The sequence below is a fragment of the Phodopus roborovskii genome, unplaced genomic scaffold (genome assembly GCF_943737965.1).
Source record: "Phodopus roborovskii unplaced genomic scaffold, PHOROB, whole genome shotgun sequence".
Lineage (NCBI taxonomy): Eukaryota > Metazoa > Chordata > Mammalia > Rodentia > Cricetidae > Phodopus > Phodopus roborovskii.
In genome coordinates this window covers 457,124-482,692 of record NW_026126408.1, presented here as the reverse complement: position 1 = coordinate 482,692, position 25,569 = coordinate 457,124, and the positions used below count along the sequence as shown (strand labels likewise).

General features: G+C 46.6%; 1 protein-coding gene across 1 annotated transcript in view; it reads right to left on the bottom strand.

The window, feature by feature from the left end:
- Positions 1 to 4,726: 4,726 nt before the first annotated feature.
- Positions 4,727 to 25,569, bottom strand: part of Greb1 (growth regulating estrogen receptor binding 1) — a 111,409-nt gene continuing 90,566 nt past the window's right edge. Inside the window, exons 20-33 of the mRNA XM_051181626.1 lie at positions 25,123 to 25,319; positions 24,114 to 24,218; positions 22,674 to 23,302; positions 19,934 to 20,036; positions 18,757 to 18,915; positions 17,288 to 17,430; positions 15,038 to 15,199; positions 13,075 to 13,279; positions 12,028 to 12,202; positions 10,909 to 11,127; positions 8,410 to 8,545; positions 6,937 to 7,137; positions 6,080 to 6,218; positions 4,727 to 4,954 (exon numbers count right to left, since the gene is read on the bottom strand). Coding sequence (XP_051037583.1) covers positions 4,791 to 4,954; positions 6,080 to 6,218; positions 6,937 to 7,137; positions 8,410 to 8,545; positions 10,909 to 11,127; positions 12,028 to 12,202; positions 13,075 to 13,279; positions 15,038 to 15,199; positions 17,288 to 17,430; positions 18,757 to 18,915; positions 19,934 to 20,036; positions 22,674 to 23,302; positions 24,114 to 24,218; positions 25,123 to 25,319 — 2,737 coding nt within the window. The 3' untranslated portion in view covers positions 4,727 to 4,790. The remainder of the gene's footprint in view (positions 4,955 to 6,079; positions 6,219 to 6,936; positions 7,138 to 8,409; positions 8,546 to 10,908; positions 11,128 to 12,027; positions 12,203 to 13,074; positions 13,280 to 15,037; positions 15,200 to 17,287; positions 17,431 to 18,756; positions 18,916 to 19,933; positions 20,037 to 22,673; positions 23,303 to 24,113; positions 24,219 to 25,122; positions 25,320 to 25,569) is intronic.

Here is a 25,569-nt window from a genome sequence, read left to right as displayed (position 1 = left end):
GGCATGCTTGTGGATCCTCAGAGGACATGGAACTTAGGGCTACCTCCACTCTAGGACAGTGGTTCTCAATCTTCCTAATGTTGCAACCCTTTAATACAGTTCCTCATATTGTACTGACCCCCCCCCAACCACCACCATAAAATTATTTTCATTGCTACTTCATAACTGTAATTTTGTTACTGCTATGAATCATAATTTAATCCAATGGTCTTAAGCGATCCCTGTAAAAGGATCATTCAATCCCTGAAGGGGTTGTGACCCACAGGTTGAGAAGGGCTGCTCTAGTGTACTCTTAGTCAATTACATAGTAATGATCCATTTCCAAATGAGACCAGAAGCCTGAGGTGCTGAGGGTTATAACCAATGTGCCCTTGTGGGGAATAATGCATCTTTTGAAGATTAGGAAAATCCCCACCGGGGAGGACAGGGCTGCACTCTGGAGGGAAGTTTCTGTGGAACACGCACAGGCCCAAGCGTGATCACAGTCCCCAGAAAGAATTCAAGAGCTCGCCAGAGGTTAATGAAGAAAGTGAGAAACTGGGGCAGTGTATTCAGCGAATGACAAATGCACTCAGAATCCCTGTTTCTGAGTTTTAAATATCTGCACTGCCCTTTCCAACTGTTGTCCATTAAGATGCTAATCTTTGCTGAGCTGGGACATCTGCCCAGACGAGCTGATTGGAAAAGAAATGAGATCAGCTGACGCTGCTGAAGATGGCCTTAGTTCGAGGTCCTCCCTCAAATAAAAGCTGTCTGTAGATGCTGAAGCCAGGTCGAGTGGTTTCAGTGCAAATGTCTGAATGAAAAAGATTAATAAACTTCAGTGCTTAGATCCCCAACAATTCACAGAAGGTGCAAAATCCAGTGGGTTTGGTATGGACTTGTATTTGGTATAGACTCATGTCCAACATGCAGCCCAAGGAGGCTTCCAGTGAAAAAAACATGGGATCAATACATTTACCCAGTACAAGACTGGAGAGGTGGACAGTACCCTCCACTATGTGGCACTGGTGGAAGTAGGTTGATTAGGATAGAAAGCGGCTGCCGTGTAAACAGGGTTGTTTCTATACTTGAAGGTGAAAGGCCTTCTCTTTTCAGTGTAATCTTAGGTCACATAGCCTCTTGGTTAAGATGGTCCCCTAACACCTATTTTAGAGTATTGTTGCTCTCCATGTTCTGAGGGAAAACCCTTGTAAGGTGATTAGAAGATGGACCAACTCTAGGAAAAGCCCAGGCAGGATGTAGTCACCAGAGAAGTTCAGATAGATGTGGACAGATCAAGTCCAGGCTGGGTTGCAAGACTGACCTGTACCATGCCTCGTTGTATGGCTCACTCTATGAAGGGAGAGAAGTTAAGTTTTGCAAGCACTTAGAACAGGGTGGAAAATGTTATATAAATGGAAAGTCATAAATATGTATTTCAAACATACTTTATTTGCCTGGCACATAAAATTGGCAGGCCCTAACCATGGATCTCATCTCTTTTGCTTTAAGGAGTCCAAGACAACCAAATAGACAGACAGACAAGCAAAACAAACATCTGGGCAGAAAATTCAAGAAATTTAAAAAAGTACTCCAATTGCAAAGGAAGTGAGATGTCATCTTAAGGACATTGAAACCAGCACCAAGTCTTTTAGGAGAAAGAAGACAGGAGAGGCAGAACATGTAAGCAGAGACCATCAAAGGCCAGGAGCACTTGAGAATGAGGAAGGATGGTGAGAGGGTCCAGCCTTCACCAGGGTTGGGAAGGTAGGCAGTGTCCCTGGAAGGTAGGCTCCATGGACCCCACACAGTTCAACAGCTGGGGAGCTATGGTTACAAACCACCTGAGTTGAAACGCTGAAGAAAGCCACAGCCAAAGCCACTTAGCCACAGCAGATGAAGCCATGGTAGAAATGGCTAGGGCCGCCATCTTGCTAAGTGTGATGGTTAACACTGCCAACCTGATAGGATCTAGAATCGCATGGTTCAAATTGTCAAGTTCTCAGTGTGTCTGTGAGGAGGTTCCTAGACTGCATTAGTTGATCAGACTATCCACCCTAAATGTGGATGGCAGCCTTCTATGGGCTGGGATTCTGTAATAAGCAAAAAGAAGAAAGCTGGCTGAGCTCCGTCATTCATCTCTCTCCTCTTCCTGATTGTGGATATCATGTGACCATCAACTGCATGTATCTACCGCCATGCCCTCCCCACCATGATAGTTCATACTCTCAAACCGAGAGCCACAATAAACCCTTCCTTCTTAAGCAGTTTCGGTCGGGTATTTTTCATAGCAACAAGCAGAGCAGGTAATACACCGACTTTCTCAACTTCATGAGAAGTCATTTGATATAGGAGCAAGCAATCAGAGGCGAATCTGTGAGGCCACAGACACGGTCATCCAACGATTGGGCTCTGTCCTAACAGCAGATAAATTCTGAGATCTCAAGAGCTTAACTTAGAGCAGGGGTAAGGGTTTCATGGGTTCACTGCTTATGGTCCCTGTTCCTTCCATTTCTTGGGGCCTCCCTTCTAACACGGCCATATCCTGGAATTAACACACAGGTTTCAGAAGCACTGCCTAGAAGCTAACACTGGGCTTACAGTGATAAATCTTAAAGAGCAGGTTGATAACTCATTCTAATTTGTGTTGTGTTGGGTATTCTTTCATAGCAAGAGCAAAATAACTAATACAGCCAATCCTCATCTTTCATCTTGAGACAGGGTAGTTCATTACTCCCAACTATGTATATCAGCTATGCGCTTCAGGGGATACTGTTTCCATCCCCCATGTCACCTCAGAACTTGGATTGTAGATGCATGCAACCACACCCAGCTTTACATGAGTACTGGGGTTCTGAACTTGGGTCCTCATGCTTCTGTGGCAAGTACTTTACTCACTGGGTGACCTCCTGAGCCTTCTGTGGCATTATTCTTATTTTCCCTCCCAAAGCATACTGTCAGGCCATGAGAGTATAAGCAGGCAGCCCCAGGAAATCGCTGGTCAACCTCTGTCTCCTCAAAACAACACAATCTGTATCCACCATACAAACAAGAAGTGCATTATATGTTTTATTTATAAGACTGGAACAGTCAAGAGTGTCAGTTTAAATTAACTAATAGAACAGGGAGAATGGCATGGGAGCCGCTATTTACAGAAGACAAACTGAACTAGAGGACATCAGTTTTATTCCAAAATAGGAATCATGACATTCACAAAGTGATTGTTTTATAAACATTGATCTCAATATTTTATAAGTGTGTATTTTTTCCCCGTGGGGGGAAAAAGGTTAGTAGTAAATCTTTGGCATCAACTTGAACAGGTTTCTCCTTGGACCGTCACCAAGCATAGTGCTTACCCATGTCTAAGTGGGCACAAGGGTTGTGTTTCAGCAACCTGGGTTTTTCCATCAGCTGTGGGTTACTCCTAAAACACTGTGGTCTCAGATGGAGCTTGACAGTGCTTTGAGTTGAGTTTCTGGTCCTTGACATGGCTTGTGCTTTTTCCATCATAACCTGTTCATCTTTCAAGGAATCATGCAAACTACACACAAGCCACTGGCCACCAGGTGGCACCCTACAGCATTGATCTAAACACTGTTGTAACACACATATGCTTGCTTCTTCCTGGTCCCACTTCCTCTGGGCCGGCCAGACTCTCTCTAAATGAACTAAGATGAGTAAGAAAATGCAGACTGCCTCACTGAAAAGTGAGCTCCAAAAATTATAGATTTGGTTCTTAACTGGTTTGTTGGGGTTTTTTAAGACCCTCATTATCTTACCCCCACCTCTCTCTTTCTCTCTCCTCTCTCTCTCTCTCTCTCTCTCGTGTGTGTGTGTGTGTGTGTGTGTGTATTTGTGTATGTATGTGCACACTCGCACACATATGTGCATACCCTAAGCACAACAGAGGACAGAAGGGAGCAAGAAGGGAGCATTGGATCCCTCAGAGCTGGAATTATAGGCATCTGTAGAACATGTGACTTGTTATCTATGTGCTGGTTTCCAAACTCCAGTCCTTGTGACTGAACGACATGCACACTTACACCGCTAACCATCACTCCAGCCATCTTCACTGGCATGTATATCACTTTGGCTTTCATTTTTTTTTTTTTTAAATCATGTAAGCAATTTGGTCCTCTTTCCTTTGGAAGGCAAATCTTTGGTCCACTGCTACAATCATAATTTCCTCCATAAAGCCCTTTTGGTTTCCACCATACTATTTTAATAGAGTCACATTTTCTTCTAAAGTAAAGCAATTCATTTTATCATATTAAATTTGATGCCTTTGGGCTAGCTTCTGCAAAGGAGACTTGTAGGTGATTAAATAATTCTTATTAAAATGATCTACTTATTGTTTTTCTTGTCTCCAGCCTTTACAGTTAAAATGTTCCTTTGGAATATTGCTCTGCAGGGAGTCGTGGAAAATCCATTATGTGAAGTCATAGTCACAGGCACCATGACAAGATAACCCAAGATTCTCTAGAGCAGGTCAAGTTTGTCCATGGAAGCATATGAAGGACACCACAGTTAGCAAAACTTCATTCTGCATAAAATGGACTTCAAGATAGCCCAGGGAATGTGATCTGGCCCAGAACAAGGTAGCCTTCAGTTTTTCTGCCCATCAAGGACTCATGGCTGTGGCTTTAAATCATTATCTGTTACAGGACATTGTGACAAGTGTCACAAGGGGCTTCCCATGACCATCTCTGGGTGTGTCTGAGTTCATTCACCCCTTAGTCTAGCCTTGGTGGCAGGTGGGTCCTGAGGACCCTACACTCTCAGGAGCTCTGCAGGCCTCTCGTTCTCTCTCAGACATGCCGTCCAGTAAGGAAAAAGAGTGGCTTATCTTCCTTGGCATTGGCTGTCTGGAACTCATCCCTCAGCCGGAACTGCCACTCATCTTCCAACTCCAGGCGGACAACGGTCTGGCGAAGCGAGTTCCGGTCTTGGCAGATCACACACAATGTGGCTCCTTGAGAGGGCAATGACAGAGGCAAGGAGAGAAGGGGGTGAGTTCTCCTAAGAGAACTGTGTGGGAATCCCACTCGCAATAACCAAACCGCTGGGTGGAAGTACCAGGTGCCCAGTGGCTTCTGCCACTGTCTGAGTGAGTTCTAGTCTCAGTATCCTAGACAGCAACAGGGATTAGGCAGGCTTGCTGGGCAGACAGTGTGGGGGCAGAAAACATAGATGAATGGAACAGGGACAAGGGGGATGAGAGATGGGGGCTTGACCCCAAATCAAGCCATCTCAGCTCCAGCCTGGGCTGCTTATCTCCGTTCAACCCTGTTTCCCAGTCATGTGGGCCTTGAGCAGCTCGAGCCTTTGCCACATCCCCTGCCATAGGAAGTCTGCACAGCTCCCAGCCTGCAGCAATCCATCCATCCATCCATCCATCAATCCATCATCTGCCAGGCTCTGTTCATAGTCTTTGTTCCTCCCTCCCTACGTGTGTCCAGTCATCCCCTGGGGCCTGGCAGGAGTAGCCAATCTTCTCACATTGAGACATCACATTGCTGACATTTACAAGGTTCTGAATAATCACGTTAAAAAAATAAGTCAAAATTGCCCCACCCCACACCTGGATGTTTTAAGTAAGTTTACCATTGTGGGGTGGGTGGGGTGGGTGTGTCACATTCTTAGCTAACTGGGGAGTGTAGGGCTCCCAGACCACAAGCTGGACAAACCTATTAAACACTGTTCCTGAGGCAAGAGATCAGATGAATCTAATTAGATGAATAGAGCAAGGTACACAATGCCAGCAAGGGATTAGAGCCACAGGTGAACGAGCATTTGTTTACAAGGCTTTTCCAGCCTTAACCACTAACATGAAAATGAGACACCAAGGAGGCCACAGTGCCCTGTGCCACACAGAAGGCTATGAGGGACCACAGGTACCAACACAGAGGACTCAGAGGAGGACAGAGAAATGGGAAAGGGATCTTTCCTCTACTGAATGATCCCTGGCCGTCCAGTCTCAGCTCTCTGCTGCTTTGAGAGTTGAGGCCATTACTTTCCTTCTCTGGGCTTGTTTACCCCCAGGGAGATGCCAGGTGACAGTGGCCAATCAAATGGAGGTTCAGGCTAGGAGCATTACCTTTCAGAAAATGGAACTTCTTCAAGAAGTTGGCCCCCACAAAAGAGTCACAGAGGTATAGCAGGAGGCCACTGAAGGTCATGTCAGAACAGCTGATGTTTAAGGAGTGAGGTCTGGAGCTCACATAACAAACAGAGATCTGGAAGAGAAGGAGCCCAGGAGAAGTGTCACCCTCCAGGAAGTATTAAGTCACACTTGGGACTAATATCCAGCAAGTACCAGGTGATTGATCAAGCTCAAGATGGAGCTCGGGGAAGAGATAGTCACAATATCATCAAGTGATATCCTTAAAAAAAAAAAAAAATCAGCTCTAGGAGGTTTGCTCCAATTCATAAATTGATGTGATTTGAGGATCAGTAATGCCTTGCCATCAGAATTGAGTTTGAATCCTAAATTCTAGTTCATAGACTAACACAGCACCCTCTGCCTCAGTTTTGGCAGAGGTCAAGCATGGGTGAACATCTGAGGTAAAGGCTTGAGCATAGCCTGCTCTCAGTATCTACATGTTCCAAGCATATTGGCAGACTCTGTCCACCACAGGCCAAAAACATGTGGAGAATTAAATCTATATTGAGTGTGCATCCTTCTGTAACCATGTTTCTTTGAACAGTGTAGTACAGCTATGTACATAGCACCTACACCTCGATGGGTTCAAGTCAGCTAGAGATAATTCCAAGTATATAGGAGGATTACATGCATAGTACAGCATCATCAAGTATAAGGGACTTGAGAGCATGCAAATTCCTGTTACCCGAGGAGTTCTAGGCAAATCTCCATGGATCCCTGAGGGACACCATAATTATGATTCAAGATCCTGGTACCGGGCCACCTGTTCTGTGGATTCCAAGCCAAGTTACCTGAGGTCCTAGATTAAGATAGCAGTCCACAGACAACACAGGGCGGCTGTGGTTCTTCAGAGACAGCGGGAAGAAACGGTGACTGTGGTATTGGAGGAACTTCTCCAATAGGAGCTGGGCAGGAGCCGCCAGGAATGTGTGTTTACTGTCTGGGGCACAGATGTACTGGGATGGCACAATGGCCACGGAGCTGTCGGATACCTGTCAGGAAGAGGGACAAGCATCAGGCCTCTCAGACACCTCAGGTAAAATGAAACACAGCAAGCATGATGTCTGGAGCTCAGGTCCCTGGCACCCATGTAAATGCCAGCGTGGTCACACATATCTGTAACCCTAGGGCTGGGAGAGGACAGAGTCAGTGCATCCCTGTAGCTCACTGGCCAACCAGTCCAGCCAATCAATGGCTTCTGGGTTCGGAGACAGATGGCATCTCAAAGGATAAGGTAGAAAGCAGTAGTAATGCAAGAGGTCCAACAACAACCTCCAACGTCTGGCTTCACATGTATGCCGACATATTTGCAAGCCTGCAAACACACCTGGACACACACACACATATACACCCCCACCAAAGAGAGCCTGTGAAAACTGACTATGAGATAATGTTACTATTTGTACACATTGATCATCCTGTGAGAAAATGGATCCAAACAGGAGCACATACTCCTACAGACCCTAAGCTTTATTCGCATCTAGAACATTGGTTCTCATCCTGTAGGTTGAGGCTGCACCCCCCCTTGACAAACCTCTGTCTCCAAAAAATTTATATTACAATTCATAACAGAAGCAAAATTACAGATATGATACTCTGAGATGGGCTTTTGTTCTCTTAGAAAGAAAGCTCTGACCCCTGCCTCTAGGTGACTATGTGAAACTGTTGTTGGATCCAGGTCAGCTCCAGCTCAGGTTAGGTCATTCTTCAAGGAATTGGTACAGACTAAGAAAAGGCAGATGCTGGGAAAGGATACCCTGAAGTCACACATGAGGACAAGAGTAAAAACATTATAACAAGGATCAGAGGGACCTTCATGCAGGGGTTAGCCAGCCTACCTGGCTTTCTGGGTCTGCTCAGCTAGGACAACTGGAATCACATCTCTCCCACTAGACCCTAGCTCATGGGCAAACAAATGTGGCCACTGAACAGGCTAGCCTTGTATATAAAGCTAACAGTTCTTTAGCCAAGTGTCATCCAATGGTGTGAAGAAAAGCCTAGAACCTTATACCCTGCCTGGGTGAGGAGGGCATGAGTGCATAAGAGATGCTTAGTGGCCTTGCACTATGCAGCATTGCACTGGATGCTATTTAATATCAGACAGTGGAGATTAGTCCCCAGGGCCTGGTACCAAGTATCCAATGCTCTGACTCCCTGAAAAGATGAGGCACCACCCTCCATCCCCAGGCTTCTGCTCTTAGCTTTGATACCAGGGCAACCTGGGTGTGGCCTGAGCACCTGCCTGTCAGTGCTGTTACACTCACCTTGGATGTGACATGGAAGGACCTGTGCCCACCCACCACAATCTGCTTCTTCATGACGCTGAAGCGATTGAAACGGCAGAGTAGGAGGCCAGCACTGTGCACACGGAGGTTGAAGTCTACATCATCGCATGTAAACCTGCCCAGGGCCAGAGGAAGAGTGAGTCTAGCTGAGCACAGGTCCCAGACCCCCAGACACCCATCATGGGGGTTACAAGTATTAAAGCATGGACCACAGTAAATAATGGGATCTACCACTAGGTGGAGACATGCCCTTGTCTCCTCCCTTTAGAGTTAATGGTGGGAAGGCTGTCCTGATCTGCTGAGGGGACCACCCCTAGGAAGACTGGTTCACCTTGAGAAAATGTCATTTCCCATCCCAGAATTCCAGGCCTCTAGAACAGTCCCTATGAGCCACTGTGAAATTCAGCCTGCCTTTTTGAGTCCTGCTTCAGAGAGGTAAAACTGTTTCTATTGCTTCTGTCCTTTTAATTTGGGTGCTGGCCAATGCCTAAGCATGGTTGTTTGTGTCACACACGAACACACAAGCACTTTTAAACTACCTGACACACACTTTTGGCTCCTTGCGGCTGCCTGAAGTGTGGCTGCCTGCAGCTCCACACCAGCTCCTCTGAGTTTTACAGTGTGCCTGCCTTTGTGCCTTCTTTGAAACTCTAACTGGCCTCAATCTTCCATTCAAAGTCTGTCTATTGTCCCTAAGCCTCCACTTGGCATCTGCTCTTAAATACTTTTTATTAATGACACTAAGAAGCCCAAGAGGGGACACTGATCCCCCCCCTCCAGTATTATACAATGACACTCAGGGATTTTCTAAGATTTCCTATGATACTTCTTTATTACCTTTCAATTCTTCAACCAGCAAAGGAAATGAACTTGTTCCTGCACCCCCTACACTGAATCATGAGGCTGAAGTGAACTTCATTCCTGTCTCAAAATCTTATTCTGCTGGACACAGGGAAGCTGTGTGTGCCTGGAACACTAATTACATAAGGACTTGCATGTGAGTGCAGACACCATGAGGGACACATCACAAAAACAATTTCACTGTACTGTTTGTTTTGTTTGTTGTTGTTTAAAACGTATTTTCCTAAATCCCAGGCTAGCTTTGAATTTACTACACACCAAGGATGACCTTAAACTTCTGGTGTGCCTGCCTCTACTTCCCAAGAGCTAAAATTGTATATAATTTATGTGCTTCTGGGAACAAAATCCAGGCCTTAAAATGTGATAGGCAAGCTACATTCCCCCAGGCCTCCACTAAACTGTTTAAAAACAAAACAAAACAAACAAACAAACAAACAAAACAGCCCAGAGTAAAAAAAAAAATGGGTATTTTTTTAATAACTGAGGCAAACAGGCTCAGAGAGAAATCACTGCCTATTCTGCAGGGTTAGTAAATGGATAAATCTGAGCTCCAACAGGATGGCCAATCTGGCTTCGAACCTCACACTCCCAAGTGGCCCATTGCCTGGCATATAGGATGCTCAGTCAATGGACTTGTGGCTGGAAAGCAACTCATTCAAATCACTTTATAGTTTTCTTTGAGGGTGTGGTGGTTTGAATAAGAATGGCCCTCAAAGGCTCACAGATTTGAATGCTTGGTCATTAGGGAGTAGTGCTACTTGAGAAGGATTAGGAGGTGTGGCCTTGTTGGAGTAGTATGGGCTTGTTGGAGGAAGTGTGTCACCAGGGGTGGGCTTTGGGATTTCAAATGTTCAAAAACCAGGCCCAGTGTCTCTCTCTTCCTGTTGCCTGAGGAACAAGATGTAGAACTCTCAGCTACCTATCCAGCACCATGTCTACATGCTGCCCTGCTTCCCACCATGACAATGATGGACTAAACCTCTGATGGACTAAGCCAGCCCCAATGAAATATTTTCCTTTATTAGGGTTGCTATGGCCATGGTGTCTCTTCACAGCAATTGAACAGTACTAAGACAGAGGAGACATTACTAAAAAAGTGACTTGTTGAGGAAACCCAAGCAAAAGAAACACCCATCACAAGATAGGTCACGAAAGGAAGTATCTATGAATGAAGGAATGAAGTTAAATAACTCTATAAAAATTTAGAACAATTACGCAGCATGAGAGGACTTTGGGCAAAGTGGCTGCTTCAGTGGCTGTGGTGATTAATTCTGACTGTCAACTTGATAGGCTTTAGAATCACCATGGAAACAAACCTCTGGGCATGTCTCTGGGGGAAATTCTAGACTGGGTTAATTGGATGGGAAGATCCACCCTATATGTGGGCAGTACCATTCGTGGGCTGAGGTACCATACTAACTACAAAGGAGAAAGTGGGTTGAGCATCTTTGCTCACCTGTCTGTTTCCTCACACTCCTGCCACCATGCCTTCCCACCCTGGTGGAAGTAACTGTTAAACTCCCAGTCATTTGATATAGTGGAGGAGAGTCTGCATCCTGTACAGGGCTCAGGGCCACCGGTACTAAGCCAGCCCCCACCCAAGGACCCAGTGCTCACCGGTTCTGGTTGTACTGCACATTCTGGGTCAAATCCACATTGAGGATGATGAAGTCGTGCACGTGGCATCGGGAAAAAGGCTCCTGCACCTCACGGCTCCTTGTCTTGCTGGCCCATTTGCGCATGCCGATCAGGGCATAGTGTGTGATGTTGGGGGACGCCTCGATGTGCTGCATGACGTACTTCAGAGAAACATTCCTCTCGGACCAGGAAAACTCCCTGCTTGGAGAAGAGAGGCCAAAGTCCCTGGGATGACAAGCCAGCCAGGGTATGGCTTCCTAACTGGACAGAGCTTATATGGACTGAATCCAGAGCCATCCAACCAAGAGGCTCCAGGTATCCTGACAAGTACATCACATTCATTATTACTTTGAAGTGCAGAATATAGTCACATCCCATGTATTGAGCCAACATACAGACTGAATGGTTTGGTTCATCTCTACAGTGAACACTAACCTGGGGGTTGGCAGCCTTCAAAGATGAGAACCCTAGAACCCAAAATATTTTAGCTACATGCTGAAAGACACAGCAAAAATCAATGCCAAGAGTGAAGGGTTATAGGAGGATCAGGGTTAGAGCACAACACAAGGGGCATCTTGGGAGACTGGCAATGTCCATTTATTGATATGTGAGAAAAACTGTATATGTATTATACTTTATTATACATGGCATGCTTTGCTTTTGTGTGTGTATATGTATATTATACTAAGTATACATTGCCCTTTTCATTTTTAAAGATTATATGTACATGTCTGTGTGTGTGCTTGGGTGGATATACTTGTACATGTGTGGAGGGCATATGAGTCCCTAGAGTGAGAGTTATAGGTGTTTGCTGACTGTCTCTCTTGTTATATGGGTGGGTTCTAGGATCTGAACTGAATCCTCATAACTCTGAAGCCAAGCATTTCTCACTGCTGAAATATACCTTCCCAGCCCTTGCATTCTGTATTTATTAAATGTCTCATTAATGTTTTTTTAAAACTCAAAAGAATCAAGACATGGACAATGGGTCCACTTCTGCCACATCCATACTGTGATCCTCAAGGCTGAGAGGGGACTGCCCATCACTGTCTTCCGTGGTTCTCTGAATGAAAGAAAAGTGTGCCCAGGCTGCCTCACCTACTCCGTTCTCCAGCACAGTCTACATCTGCCATGTTCCACATCACACAGGAGTCATCAGAAATGACGATGAAGGGCCAAATGTCCTGGGGCTTGACCCCTAGCTCCTCCTGTCTGTTCCTCTCCAGCTCCAGGTTGTGGTAGCACAGCTCTTTGATCAGGAAGTGGGCGGCCCCTGTGGTGGCCAAGTAACCTGATTCATTGTTCAATCCTGCACCCATGTGCACAAGACAGAGCCCACACCAGACATACCAGAATCAATACTATATATCCCTCTTCCAATAATCATTTACCACTGACCAGCAAGGTAACACCCCTCTATAGTTTATACATACATTTTTTTCTTTTTTTCCTAACAGCTGAGAAAATGAGCTAACTGAATAACTAAACAGTTTTTTAAAAGGATATTTGTAGTGAGATATCTACCCTGCCCACACCTATTGCACTGACCACACCCCGTTGGGTTTCAGAACGTTCATCTGCTTCATGTGTAAGTAAATTCTCCCCAAATAAACCTCACTTAACTTATACTGAGTCCAGTGAATCTTAATTCCCACACTTTAGATATTTATAAGAAAATTATAACAGAGGGGCTAGGAGATACCTCAATTGGGATAGTACTTGTCTTTCAAGCACCAGGAGCTGCATTGGAGCCCCAGAACCCATGTTTTTTATAAAGCTGGGTATGGTGGTCTGTGTGTATAATCCCAGCACCAGGGACGCAAAGACCAGCAGATCCCTGGGGCTCACCATCCAGCCAGCCTTGCCAAATCATTGAGCTCCAGGCAATGAGCAACCTACTTTCAAAAACCAAAGTGAACTACTTCAGGGAAACGACACCAAGGTCGTCCGCTAACCTCAACACACATGCATATTCACTGGCATACAGGTGTACACACACACACAGTCAAGCACATCAGAGCAGCTTTGTCATTCTACAAGCAAATAATTTAATGTCAACTGTTCAGCTCTTTGCCTCTGTAGAACATTCTCCCAAGTCTTCATTCACAGACAGCATATCTGGTAGTGTATGTCTAAGTTACCTACCGACTCCAGCGCTGTTGAAGATGCTTGGGAGTACAAGCATGATGTGGTTGGGCCAGTATTTCTTGTAAATGGCCATTTCATACTCTTTAACCACCAACACATGTAAATGGTTGGCTCCATCCATTGCATGGTAGAGGTTAAAGAGTCCATGCTCATGGCGGCCAGTCGTTGGAGTGAAGGTTGGGCTCTTGATGCATTCATGGTTCTGCAAAGTAGTGGGATAGCGAGGGAGGGCATGCATAAATGTAGGCATAATGCTTTGCTCTGTCTCACCTCTTCCATGGAAAGATGCAGTCGTTTCTGACCTCAGGGAGAGCAGTGTAATTGGATAGCCAATAAGATGTGGGGAAATGATGCTGTCCCGGCTAAGAGCCTGACCTTGCAGAGTGCACCCCCTCAGAATGTACCCACGACTAAGCCTGGGCTAGTCCGCTCATACTCAGAGCTCAACAGGGTAGAGAAGCATCGCCACTCCTTCCGGCTGGCTACTAGCCAATGACAGCTAATCCAGACATAAGAGTGAGCTAGCTCAAATTCAGAGTAAGCATCTATCAAGCCTCTCTTACCTTCAGGCCTTGGAATGAGAAACCTAACTGGCATCCACCAGCTAACCAAATCCATCACCATCTCCTACTAGAAACTGGTCTCAGCAGGTGTTCCTGTATGCCCAGTCACTCCCCTCACTATGGACATGGACATCCCACATAGCCTAGATATCAATACTTGCAAGTGGTAATGTCTCCATGTCAATAACTCTTCTTTGGCTCCTTGCTTAATAAGCACCTCTACCTGAGCTACAGCTTGTGTTGCCTCTCAAATCCTCAAAGTATCTGCTACATACACAGCCAGTACTGGTGGACTGCCGCTGGGAGGCTAGGAAAGTGAATTGAGTCCAAACAACCTCTCCTAGTACACCTATAAGAGGGCCACACAACCACCAGATCCCAGGGTCTCCAGACATCCAGTAACCAAGATCCCTCTGATGCTGTACAGAGATCTGCCTTGCTGGCAACAGACTCCTGAGTCGGCAAGGCCAAGTCCAGCTTGAATGACAGCTGATCCTCTGAAGGAGGAGGAGCAGGTCCTCTGCTCCTGAGTGCTGACAGGGGCTGGTAAATCATCCAGTCAACCCTGAGGCTGTCAGGTGGACATGGGAAGCAAGGAACCCTATACAGGGCATCTCTATAAGGGGAGGAATAGTGAGCATCAGAGTTTAGAAACCTGCCCTGAACTGTTTATGAGAGAAATGGTGAGATGCTGGGGATCATTTTCCCCCAAATGACAGGAGAAAGAGAAGACAGAAAACACACTGTGAGTTAGGCCTTGTGGACGGTGGGAGATGGGCCCTGAGGGAGTCTTGGAATCCTTTTCCTATTCCTTCTACCTCACCCTAGCCTCATTAAAGAAGGTGGGTGGGGGACATCTCACACGGGTGTGGTATGTTCCAGGCACATCACGTTGATTATTCTAAGTAATTCTTACAGCCAATGCTGTGACTCCTTTTTGACATAGGATCTCATATAGCCCAGGGTGGGCTCAATGTCTACACAGCCTAATCTTCCTGCCTCTACTTTCCCTGTGCCAGGATCACAGAATGAGTGACCACACCCAGTATCCATGGTACTGGAGAATCAGGGGCTTTGTGCATGTTAGGCAGGAACTCTAACAAGTGAGCCCCAACTCCAGCCCCCTTACAATGCTTGTAAAATGAATTGTTACCACCCATCTTTATAAATAAGGAAACTGGGGCTCGGCAACATTGACAGCTAAGATAATTAGCAGGTGCTATAACAAGGCTCTAGTGTGAGTGACTTCCAAGTCCACACCTTCACCAGTGTCCCCAAGGTTCAGTCATCATACCGTTTCTACGTCCTGCTCCAAATGTTCCTGACTCTTTAGGTAGCTATGTGTCTACATGCCCAATTCAGTAATCACCTGGCCCACTGGAACTCCCAGCCAGTACCTTGTCTGTGACGAGGGGCAGACGCATGCTCTCCAGTTGGCCTCCGGGTTGGCTGAACACAAAGTGGTGCTCCTTGGACTTGGGGATGATGAAATGGAGTTGGATCTCCTCTCCTAGCATGGAGTAAGAGAAGGCAAAGGCGTGCAGGGTGGACTCATAGAGCTGAGATGCAGGGGAAAGGATAGAGCTTTATCATCAGAGACCGACTTTCTTCCCCAAAGAACCCAGGTCCAGCTTGTCCATGACAACACCCGTGTCACACCCACCTCTGCCCTACAGTGTAAGGGAGTCACAGCATAGAGCATAAGATGCTCAGATCTGCCTACTGGATGAGCACACCCAGGGCCACCCACACAGGGCCAGAGCTGGCTCCATCCTCAATCCCAATCACGCTTGCCCAGTGCTGTCTCTTCCATCACTAAGCCTTTCTGCTCCTGAGATTTGATCTAGAGATGCATGCTGTGTAAGCAAATAAAGCATTCATGTACAGACACATGCAAGGGCAAGTGGAGAACATAGGACAACCTGGAGGTCTTTCTTCAAGCACCATCCACACTGTTTTTTGAGACAAGCTCTTTGATAGCCTGGAATTTGCAAAGTTAAGCAAGCTGGCTGGTCAGTGCACCCCAGATCATCTTTTAAACTTTTGTGTATTAAACCTAGGTCTATTAGAAACCTAATAGACCTAGACATCTATTAAACAAGTACTTTACCACAAAGGTACGTCCCTGAGCCATCTTCAACTTTTTGAGTTAGTGTCTAAGTTGCCCCGGCGGGCCTTGAACTTGTGATCCTCCTGCCTCAGTGGCCTGTGCCCTGGTCTAAAGTCACTTTCCTCCTACCCCAGGTGACTGTGTATACTCCTTTCTGGGAGTGATCCCCAGTCTAGCTTTGTTCTTGACTTGAGCAGTTTCTCGAATCCTCCTGATCTTTGCCTTTCCTACTTGACAGCCCTCCTCCGTTCTACACAGGAGCTGCAGAGAAAGGTGGCCACCTAGCAACCCAGCACACACTTGTTTCCACTAGGGCTCCACTGGGGTCATACAGCCTTCTGAGGAGCAAGGGGATTTGACCTGGGGGGCCTATGTAGTAAAGGTGGCAATGGGAAGAAGATTCATTTAAAAATAAGAGGACTCTAGGGAGGCAAAAGAAGAGAAGGAGTCAAGATGATACAGGGCCAGAATCAGATGCCAGCAACTGGCTAATGCTTCTGCATCCCTTGTCATCCCAATCAAGCTCTTATTTGACTCCCTCCAGACCTGTGCACCTCATGAACACAGGCCAGGAATATCCCCACCATCTTAAACATAGGTGTCTCTGCTTCCTTTCTCTACCCGACCTGAGTGGTAAAGGCTGAATATTCCAAATCTGAAATGCTTGATCCCAAGAATCCTTTAGATTTAGGAATTTTTTTCCCGATCTTGTAACATTTCTATGGGCTTTTCCAGCTGGATGTCCACAGTCTAAAATCCCAAAGGCTCTGAGATCTGTTTTGAGCATCGTGTTAGTGATGACTTTGGATTTCCTGATGAGGGATGCCCAGGCTATGTTCATTTGTAAAGTAGGGATGATGAAGCATAGGTGAGAATCCACTAAGATGCTTTTCCAGCCAGGGAACCCTGAATGAATTAAGTGTAGTTTTTAACACAAAACCCTGATAACCAGCCAGAGCCTGAGGCAGCCAGAGCCATGGTCCAGGAGCTTATCCATTTATTTATTCATGACAGGAAGAGCTGGTACATAAGGACATGTCCATGCTGCTGGTATGCAGTCAGTGCTCAATAATTCAAACTCCTCTCTTAAATATGTAATTTCTGTTCCACAACCATGTAACTCTCCTCCCTGCTTAATGCTGTTCTGAAATCTTACCTTACTCAGGTGCCCATCTCCTGGATGGAAACAAGGTTTAATCTGTATTTGCATTCCCAGGTCCTTCTAGTAAGCACTCAGTGAGTGGCCCTAGCATTGAAGTAACTTTTGCATTCTCTAGAGCCTGAAGACAGGAATGACACTCCTAGTTGTGAACACTGATACCTGGGAACCACAAGGGAACCCTGTTCTGTAGGGTCAACAATATGTTCTCAGCCTATGAGAGGACCCTGGGAGGTATGCAACCCATGAAGCAAGTGCTTCCAGAACTCAATTCTCCCACCCTAGAACATTATCAAAGGGCTACAGGAAATAGACACATGGGCTGTGATATGACACTAGCAGGAGCAGCTTGAGAGCCAGCCAATGACTGAGGCCTACCTGGTAGTGTGGGTGGAAACCCATATATTGGTGGCACTGTTCACAGTGGTGATATGTGTTGTATGCTGCATACTTGGACAGTCTCATACGTGCTGTCTGACGCCGCACATACAGGTCCTCTGGCTTCCGGGACATCTCTCTGTCTGTAAAGATACTCCCATAGTTAAGGAGTGTAAGCCCAGAGCAAAAACCTCTTTTGCCAAACTCAAGTGAGCGCATTTCTCAAAACAAGTGGCCCACAAGCAGGCCTTACCTGCCCAAAAGATTGCCTCTCACATCCCTATGCCCTGGTCAGAGGAGGACAGCTTCTCACTGGGGGAAACTAACAAGGGAGAACTCGGACTGCATGGCATCACATTTGTAGACCTAAAAACACTTTATAAATATTTTTGAAGGAAACTTTACGTGACTAGGAAATAAATTAACAGTGTGTGTGTTCCTCAGTTTCTTCAAGCAACTTGGTAGGGATAAGATTATAACACTAGACCTTCATTAGGGCTATCTATTGGAAAGGACCCCCACGCCACCCCCCACCCCTCCTGTCAGTGACAGGGAGTCGGGCCAGCAAGTACCTTTTATCTTTTTGAAGACAGGGTCTTCCTATGTACCCCAGGCTATCCCCCAACTCTTAATCCTCCTGCCCCAGTCTCCTGAGTGCTGGATTACAGGTGTACATGCCACACCTGATTTACTGGTAAGCTATTTTCCCTAACATGACATTTATCAGACTTTCTCAGGCTATACTAATAATCCCATGGGTCACTCCCAGAAATATTGGCTACCCTCGTATACCATAGAAGCCACTATCCCTAAGGAGTAAAACAGACTGAGGATGGGAACATATGTACATATTTGGTGACAAATGGTAATACTCATATTTTACCCTCCATTAATCAAGCTTAAACACATCCAGACAAGTCTATGAGTTTCTCATGGGCTTTGTGGTAGCTCTTCACTTCTACTGGCAGGGGCAGTCTCAGTGCTGAACCAGGTTCTGGTAAGTCGTTCACTTCCTACCAAAGAGCATCCCTAGCAGGATGCATCTCAACCCAGCTGACATCCATTAATATATAAGCAATTAAGTCTATGTATTTTTGACAAGAGTGAAGTAAGCCAACTTACTTCACTGACTTCTCACTGGCCAAGTTTTCCCACTCACCTCGTGTGTGTGTTAGTTACCCATATGTTCATATGCCCATATAGGTACATTTGGAAAATAGAGGTCGACCAGTTGTCTTCCTCAAAAGTGTTTCCATCTTATTCTTTTAGGTAAGTTTTTGGCTGAATCTGGAGCTCAGCAATTGACTAGAATGGCTGGTCAGCAGGCCCTTCAGATCTCTACTGACTCCCACAGCTACAGATGTGCCTTGCCATGCTCATCAGTTTTTACATGAATTCTGAGGATCTGAACTCAGGTCCTTGTGTGTGGACAAGCACGTTACCAAACAAGCTGTCCCCCAGCCCCTGACCTTCACTCTTGATGCTCCGATGATGTGAACAAATCAGACTGGCATCTTCATACTTCGGGTCATGAATGATGTAATCAAAAGGAATCTTCTGGAAAAGCTCCAGGTCTGGCCAGGGGTCAGTGAGCTGGAGATAATGCCAATCCGATTCCTCTTGGAGGCCTATAAGATTGGCAGAAAAGGGGACGTTGAGAAACAAAGATGTGAGGATGTGTTATTTAACTGTGCCCAAGGATGATGAGAACAGAGTCACTGTTAATCAATGGCTTCCTGGGATCCCTATTGTATCTAGAAAGTTTCTGACATATTTCAGTATGGCTCTAACAGAACAAGGCCATGCACTGAGATCTGCCTCCACCCAGGTGAACAGCCTTCACTCTGTCTCCTGTAGACACAGGTCTGCTCTCTGCCCCACACACTGGCTTCCAGTACTCCAGAGTCCTGAGCCCTGAGCTCATGCTGCCTTCTAGCAACCTACTTCATGCATGGCCCAAGCTCCTTGTCCTTGTGGTACCCATGTAAGTTTCCTTCTTACTCTATCATCTAAATCACCCCAGCTAGGGTGACTCAATTTCAACCTTAGAAAGTGCTCACAGGAGCTGCTCTGGTGCCAGTATGTATACATTTTCCAGGCCAAGACCATAAACCACAGGGCAGGACATGAGGAGGAAACAGTAGGCCTTACAGTTAGCACAGGGCATGTGCAGAGAGATGCTTGCTTTATACAGAGCAAATCTACTCAGTAAACAGGGAACCGAACCCAGACACCTCCTTCCAGTTTCATATACTGTCCTAGGTATTTGGTTGCTGAGCTGTGAGGGACCTTCCCTGATGAACTCCACATTCTACAGGCCACAGGCCAGTGCAGGCCAGTTCCTGCTTTGGTACTGTCCAGCTGGGCTTCCCATGTAAGAGGACAATATCCCAGCTCACTGGACTGTTTTGAAGATCGAATGAGGATAGCATCTATCACAGTGCTTGACACATGAAAAGGACTCAAGTATGAATTACTTGAGCATTAGCAACTCTACCCCTACAAAATTCCCAAATGTATCATTGAAAAAAAAGGCAAAGAAAAGGCCCTGGGGACAGGCCAAACTGTGAACCCCAGAGCCCATCCTGAAAGGGAGAGGCACAGTTACCAACGCCACTGATGAAGGGGTCACAAAATACAACTTACTGGTATTGATCTCTTCTTCATCGTAAACATCCACTTCTGTCAGCCGAATCAGCATCCTGGACAAGATGCTGAGGAACTGCAGGTAGGCGCCTGTCTTCCCTATCTGTGAAGACACTAGAGTCCAGTAGCAGAAAGCACACAAACACACACACACGAATACCCACAAACATATACATACATGTGGGAGCACAAACACACATACGTGAACACATATATACATGAACACACACATGCTGGAGCACAAATACACATACATGAACATACAATTTTTTTAAATTACTGAAAAAGGACCAAAGATCAATGGACACTGAAATGTGCTCTATTTTATTAATCAATACCCTGTTTCCCATCTATTAAGTGAGTACAAGTTCTACAGCAATAAGGCCCAGCACTGTGTGGGTACAGACATGTGGGGGCTCCTAGAAAACCTGTTCCTCTTTCTACTTTTTAATGTTTGTTAATGTATGCATTCATTTGTGTGTGTGTGTGTGTGTGTGTGTGTGTGTGTGTGTGTGTGTGTGTGCACATAAAGGCCAGAGATTAACCGTGGGTGTCATTCTTCAGCTGCTATCCACCTCGTTTTTTGATATAGAGTCTCTTCATTGGCCTAGAACTTTCTAATCAGGCTAGGCTGGCCCAAGGACCCTCCTGTCTCCATCTCCCCAGTACTGTAATTACAAGTATGAACCCCCAGGCCTGGGTTTTTATGTGGGTGCTGGGGCATAAGTTTGCATGACAAATACTTTGCCAATAGATCATCATCCCAATTCCATTTTTCCAATGTTTTTAATTAGAAAAAGTAATGTATAGTCATTTTAGACAATGAAAAAAATACAAATTTGGAATAAAATAGATCCTGCCTCCCCTCCTAAAGACAGGGAGTTGGGAACTAGGCTTCCCAACATCCCTTAAGACATGTTCACATATACAGTGATTTCTTTCCTAATTGATATGACATTATGTGGGAGGCATGTTGATTACAAGTTTAAGTTTCTTAGAGAAGTCTCATTGGCAGAATAAAGAGACCACTTAAATTCTGTAGCTGAATTCTAGGATACACTTATCCCCAGATGTGTTTAGTTGAGACTTAGCCAGGGGAACCTTCATTATGGGTCATTTCCTCATCACTATAAATAATGCTAACATGAGTGATCTTACATGGATTTTGTGCATTTGCATTTCTTGGGATGGATTCCTGGAGATGAGCTTGCTAGTGGGAAGACAGCACACGGTAAACAGTAATAGACATACAGAGAAGTCCATGTGTACTCTTGGGAGTAAGCAATACTCTTAAGCACCTTATGCCTCTACACAGGCAAGATCAAATCAGGTGACAATGGAACTAAATGTGGTCCCGGGATCTTCTCTTAGCCTTTTCCCAATTCTAAAGAACATGCCACTCTCCTCCTCCCATGCCCACCATAAGACACACACACAGACCTTGGAGTTCTGTGTATCATGCAAGCATGCATGAAGACAAGAGGTCAATATTGGCTGTCTCCCTCACCCTCCCCACACACACCTTATATCCTTTAACACAGCCTCTCACTGAGCCTGGAACTCACAAACACAGCTCTCCCAGCTGGCCAGTGAGCCCCAGGGATCCTCCTGCTTGTGTTTCCTTGGCACTGGGATAATAAGTATGTAGACCACACCCAGATTTTTAGTGGCCACTGAAAGCATGCATGATGTTGTGTTTGCAGGGAGCACCTCACCAGCTGAGCCATCTTCCAGTTCTGTTCCCTATGGATTTGTCAGGTAAAGTGGTCTACATTGGATACACAGTGAACTGAGAGTGAGCCGGGCCCAGGAACTAAGCCCCAGAGCCTCCATTAATAGTCCACCAAAACCTCCCAAAGCATACTATCACGTTTCCTACTGGAGAAATATTCAGAGACCATGCCTGAGGGTGAAGGTTGAACTCAGCCTGAAACTACAAGGAGTTCCTATTCATATGCCATCCCCACACTCCACACACATAGAGGACAAAACTGGTATTGGCCAATGGAAGTAACCTAGCAAGGGATGGAATGTGACTACCACACTTCCCATCTACCCACTCACTCTGGGCCATCAGAAAGATTCTTCCCTGTGATGGCTAGTTTTAACTATCAACTTGACACTATGTTGGGAAGAGAATCTTTTGCTGTTGTTGAAGACTGTGTAGCCCTGGCTGTCCTGGAACTCACTATGTAGACCAGGCTGACCTTGAACTCAGAGATCCACTACCTCTGCCTCCTGAGTGCTGGGATTAAAGGTATGCTACCACCACACATGGCTGGGAAGAGATCTTTATGAAGGATTATCTAGATCAGGTTGGCCTGTAGCCACATCTGTGAGGAACTATCCTAATTATGTTGTTTGATGTGGGAAGACACAGCCTGAAGAGGACATCTCGATTCCCTGGGTTTGGACCCAGAATTGTTGAAGAGTGGCGAAACTGAGCCCAGCACTAAGCATGCGTGCGTACATTTCTATGATCTTGACTGTGGGTGTGATGCGACTAGCTTCTTGCCATCTTGACTTCCCTGATATGATGGACTACATCCTGGAATTGTGAGCAAAAAACATGTTCTTCTCTAAACAGCTTCGCGTCAAGGTATTTTATCACAGCAACAGGACGGAAACTCGGATATCCATAGAACGGCACGAGTGAACAAATGAGTGGACACTGTGGCAGCAAAAACAAAGCTGACCCTGGAGGCCTGGCCTGTGCAGGGGCAGCAGACATGGCACCCACCTGAGGTGGCCCACTAAGCAGCAGCCTGCGGGGGTGGAAGCTGTCCACATGGCCTTCAGCTCGGTTGCCGTAGTCCATGTGGCTGGGCCTGGGTACTGTCCACTGCCGGTAGTAAAGGGACTGTTCAGTTGAGGTCATCGTCTTGCTGAGCAGGGGACGGAAGGAGCTGGTCCACATAACGGAAGGGGAAGGCAGGAGGGAGGCAGACTTGGGCAAGCCGCTGCTGTCAGTGGACACGAGCATGTCATACACAAGCTTAGGCAGGAAGACAATGGGTGGCTGCCGGCAGGCCTTGGCCATGGAGCACTGCGGGGCCTGGAGGACTAGGACGTTGGCAGTGGACACCGCACATGTGGACGATGGGCCCGAGGAGGAGGAGGACAGCTGGGAGGATGGGGCGGCTGGCACCTGCAGGCTCCTCTGGCCAGTCCTGAGGCTGGAATCAGGCTGTGGGGCCAGCCCAGGGCTGTGCCTGTTCATGACTGTAGGTCCCTGGCTCACTCGGAGCCTCTGTACCTCGCCAGGGGTCCTGCCTTCCTCTGCAGGGACACAGGGCGGAGGTGACCTGGCAAGTTCTCCCTGTGGAGGGCCTGAGACCTGAACCAGAGGCTCACCATAGAGCACTGAGCCTATAAAAGAGAGGAATGTGGTCAGAGGCACCCAGGGGACAACTGGCACAGATTCACAGCTGCTTCTGTGCCTGTCCCCAGGCATGCCGGGGTGATTTCAGGTAAAGCTGGTGGGCATACATTTGGCCAGCCTTTCTTCCACAGACCAGACCTTCCTTCAGTCACACAGTGCCACGCTAGTGCAAAAACAGTGTGTATATGTGTGGGGTAGGCCATACCCACAGGGCCTGATGCCACTCCTGGGTTTGTAAAGCAAATGTCCTACTGGGCCCTGAGCTCTCCAAACCCCAGACCACAGACCAGTGTCCTCTGATCTCAGCTAAGCTCCACAGAACCTCACATAAGCCTACATGCCCTTGAGCAGCTCAGCTTGGAATATTCCTCCCCAGGGACACGTTTCCCATTGAGGCTCTGCACGGAGAGGACTATTCTCTGTAACCCTTGATGAACAACTGACCTAAATCTATCCTCTGTGTGTGTCCACCCGGATACAGGCATCCTAGGTCAACTTCTCCAAACAAGACTTCTGCTCTCCTCAGGCAGGGGCTGCCCAAGGCAGTATCCAAAAGTGGTACCGCCACATTGCTAGGGCACTGTGAGTAGACTAGTCCTCTCCTACCAGCAGGAACAGCTGGAAGTCCTATCCTGTCTTCAAGGTCTTAGATGTCATGTTCAGTTCTAGGTTCTTCTTGAGAGTCTGTTCTCATGGGTCCTGACTGGAAGCTGGGGATCAGCATGGCCTTGGGTGTTCTTCCCAGTCTCTGAACTGGGAGGCAGCCTCCATGTGTGATGTTCCCAAGTAAAGACTCACCAGATGCTTTGGAAGAGAGGGAGGAAGACGCCGAGTCGTGGGAGTGAGAACGCTCCCTTTTCACAGGGCTCCTCTTCTCTGAGGTGGAGCCTGCTTCAAAACACCCTGTGAACACAGAGGAATCACTATCCCTGGCCATGGCTTGGCATTCAGAAGCCATGAAAACATCATGCCTCTTAGCCTGTTTCTTCCCTCACTCATTCATTTACCTGCGGCCACTTTAGTCCTGACACACACACACTACACACACACACACACACACACACACACTCACACCCACACTCACACCCACACACACACTCTCTCTCTCTTTCTCTCTCTCTCTCTCTCTCACACACACACACACTCACGCACTCACTCAGAGACCACTCTTAGCTAGACTAACCTAGAATAGAATAAAATGGGTCAAAACAAGCCAGTGGGTCTAGTTACACCACAGACAATGTTTAATACCATGGTCACAGTCATGCTAAATTAGCCACCACACAGAAAGTCCTGGTGAACAGGTGAACAGGCCTTGCCATCTTATAGGACAAGCTGCCAGTCATCAGATCTCTTTACCCTCTATACCCCAAATGTACAGCATATTTACATCATTGGCTTCCATCTTCCCATTGTCCTGTGGACCACAGCCAGAGTCTGCTCTTAATTGTGTGTCATATTAAAAATATGGCATGAGACTCTTGGAGTCGACCATGATGCTGGCCTATTCTCATAAACTTCAGCAATGTTCAATGTGAGGGCTTGTGAGTTGATTTCTAACAGAGGTAATGAATGACTGAATCTACTAGCACCAAAAACAAACCATGAACTTGAACCCTAAGACATCACCATTCTCTTCCTATTCTTTAAGAATTCTAGATCTTAGAAGAGTCTATAGGAATTTCCATCTTCTCACATCAGAATGACAGAGCAGAGCAAAAAGGCAGAATCTGAATCAAGTGACACTTAAAGGATGGCCCAGGAGGGTGTGAGGAAAGAATACCGAGGTACAGCAAGCCCCCCTCACCTTCCATCCCTGCCTCCTCATCTTCATCTGTACTGCTTAGCTTCTCCCCATCACTCTCCAAGGCCTCATTCTTGGCCCCCTTCTCCAAGGGGATGTCATTGCTCACAAAGTAGGCAGCCAGGCCCAGTTCCTGCTCCAGGGCTGTCCTCACCAGGCAAGAGGAATTTATTAGACGCAGGTCACAGTACCTCAGAGAGCTGTGGAGAACAGAAGGTGTTCATCCATCACTTGCCTCCCTCCAGGAGGCTCAACTGCTAGAGGTCAGAGTGATGGCGCCACACCTGCCTTCCTCATTAGACCATGGGGCTCCAATACATGGAGAAGCCTACTCAGAGTAACAAAGTCAGGTTCATACTAAGTCTCTCAAGGTGGCACCCACCAGGGATCTACTCCTGGGGGACATGTAGTCTAAGTACCACTGACTTTCAGGTCAGGCCAAAGTAAGGA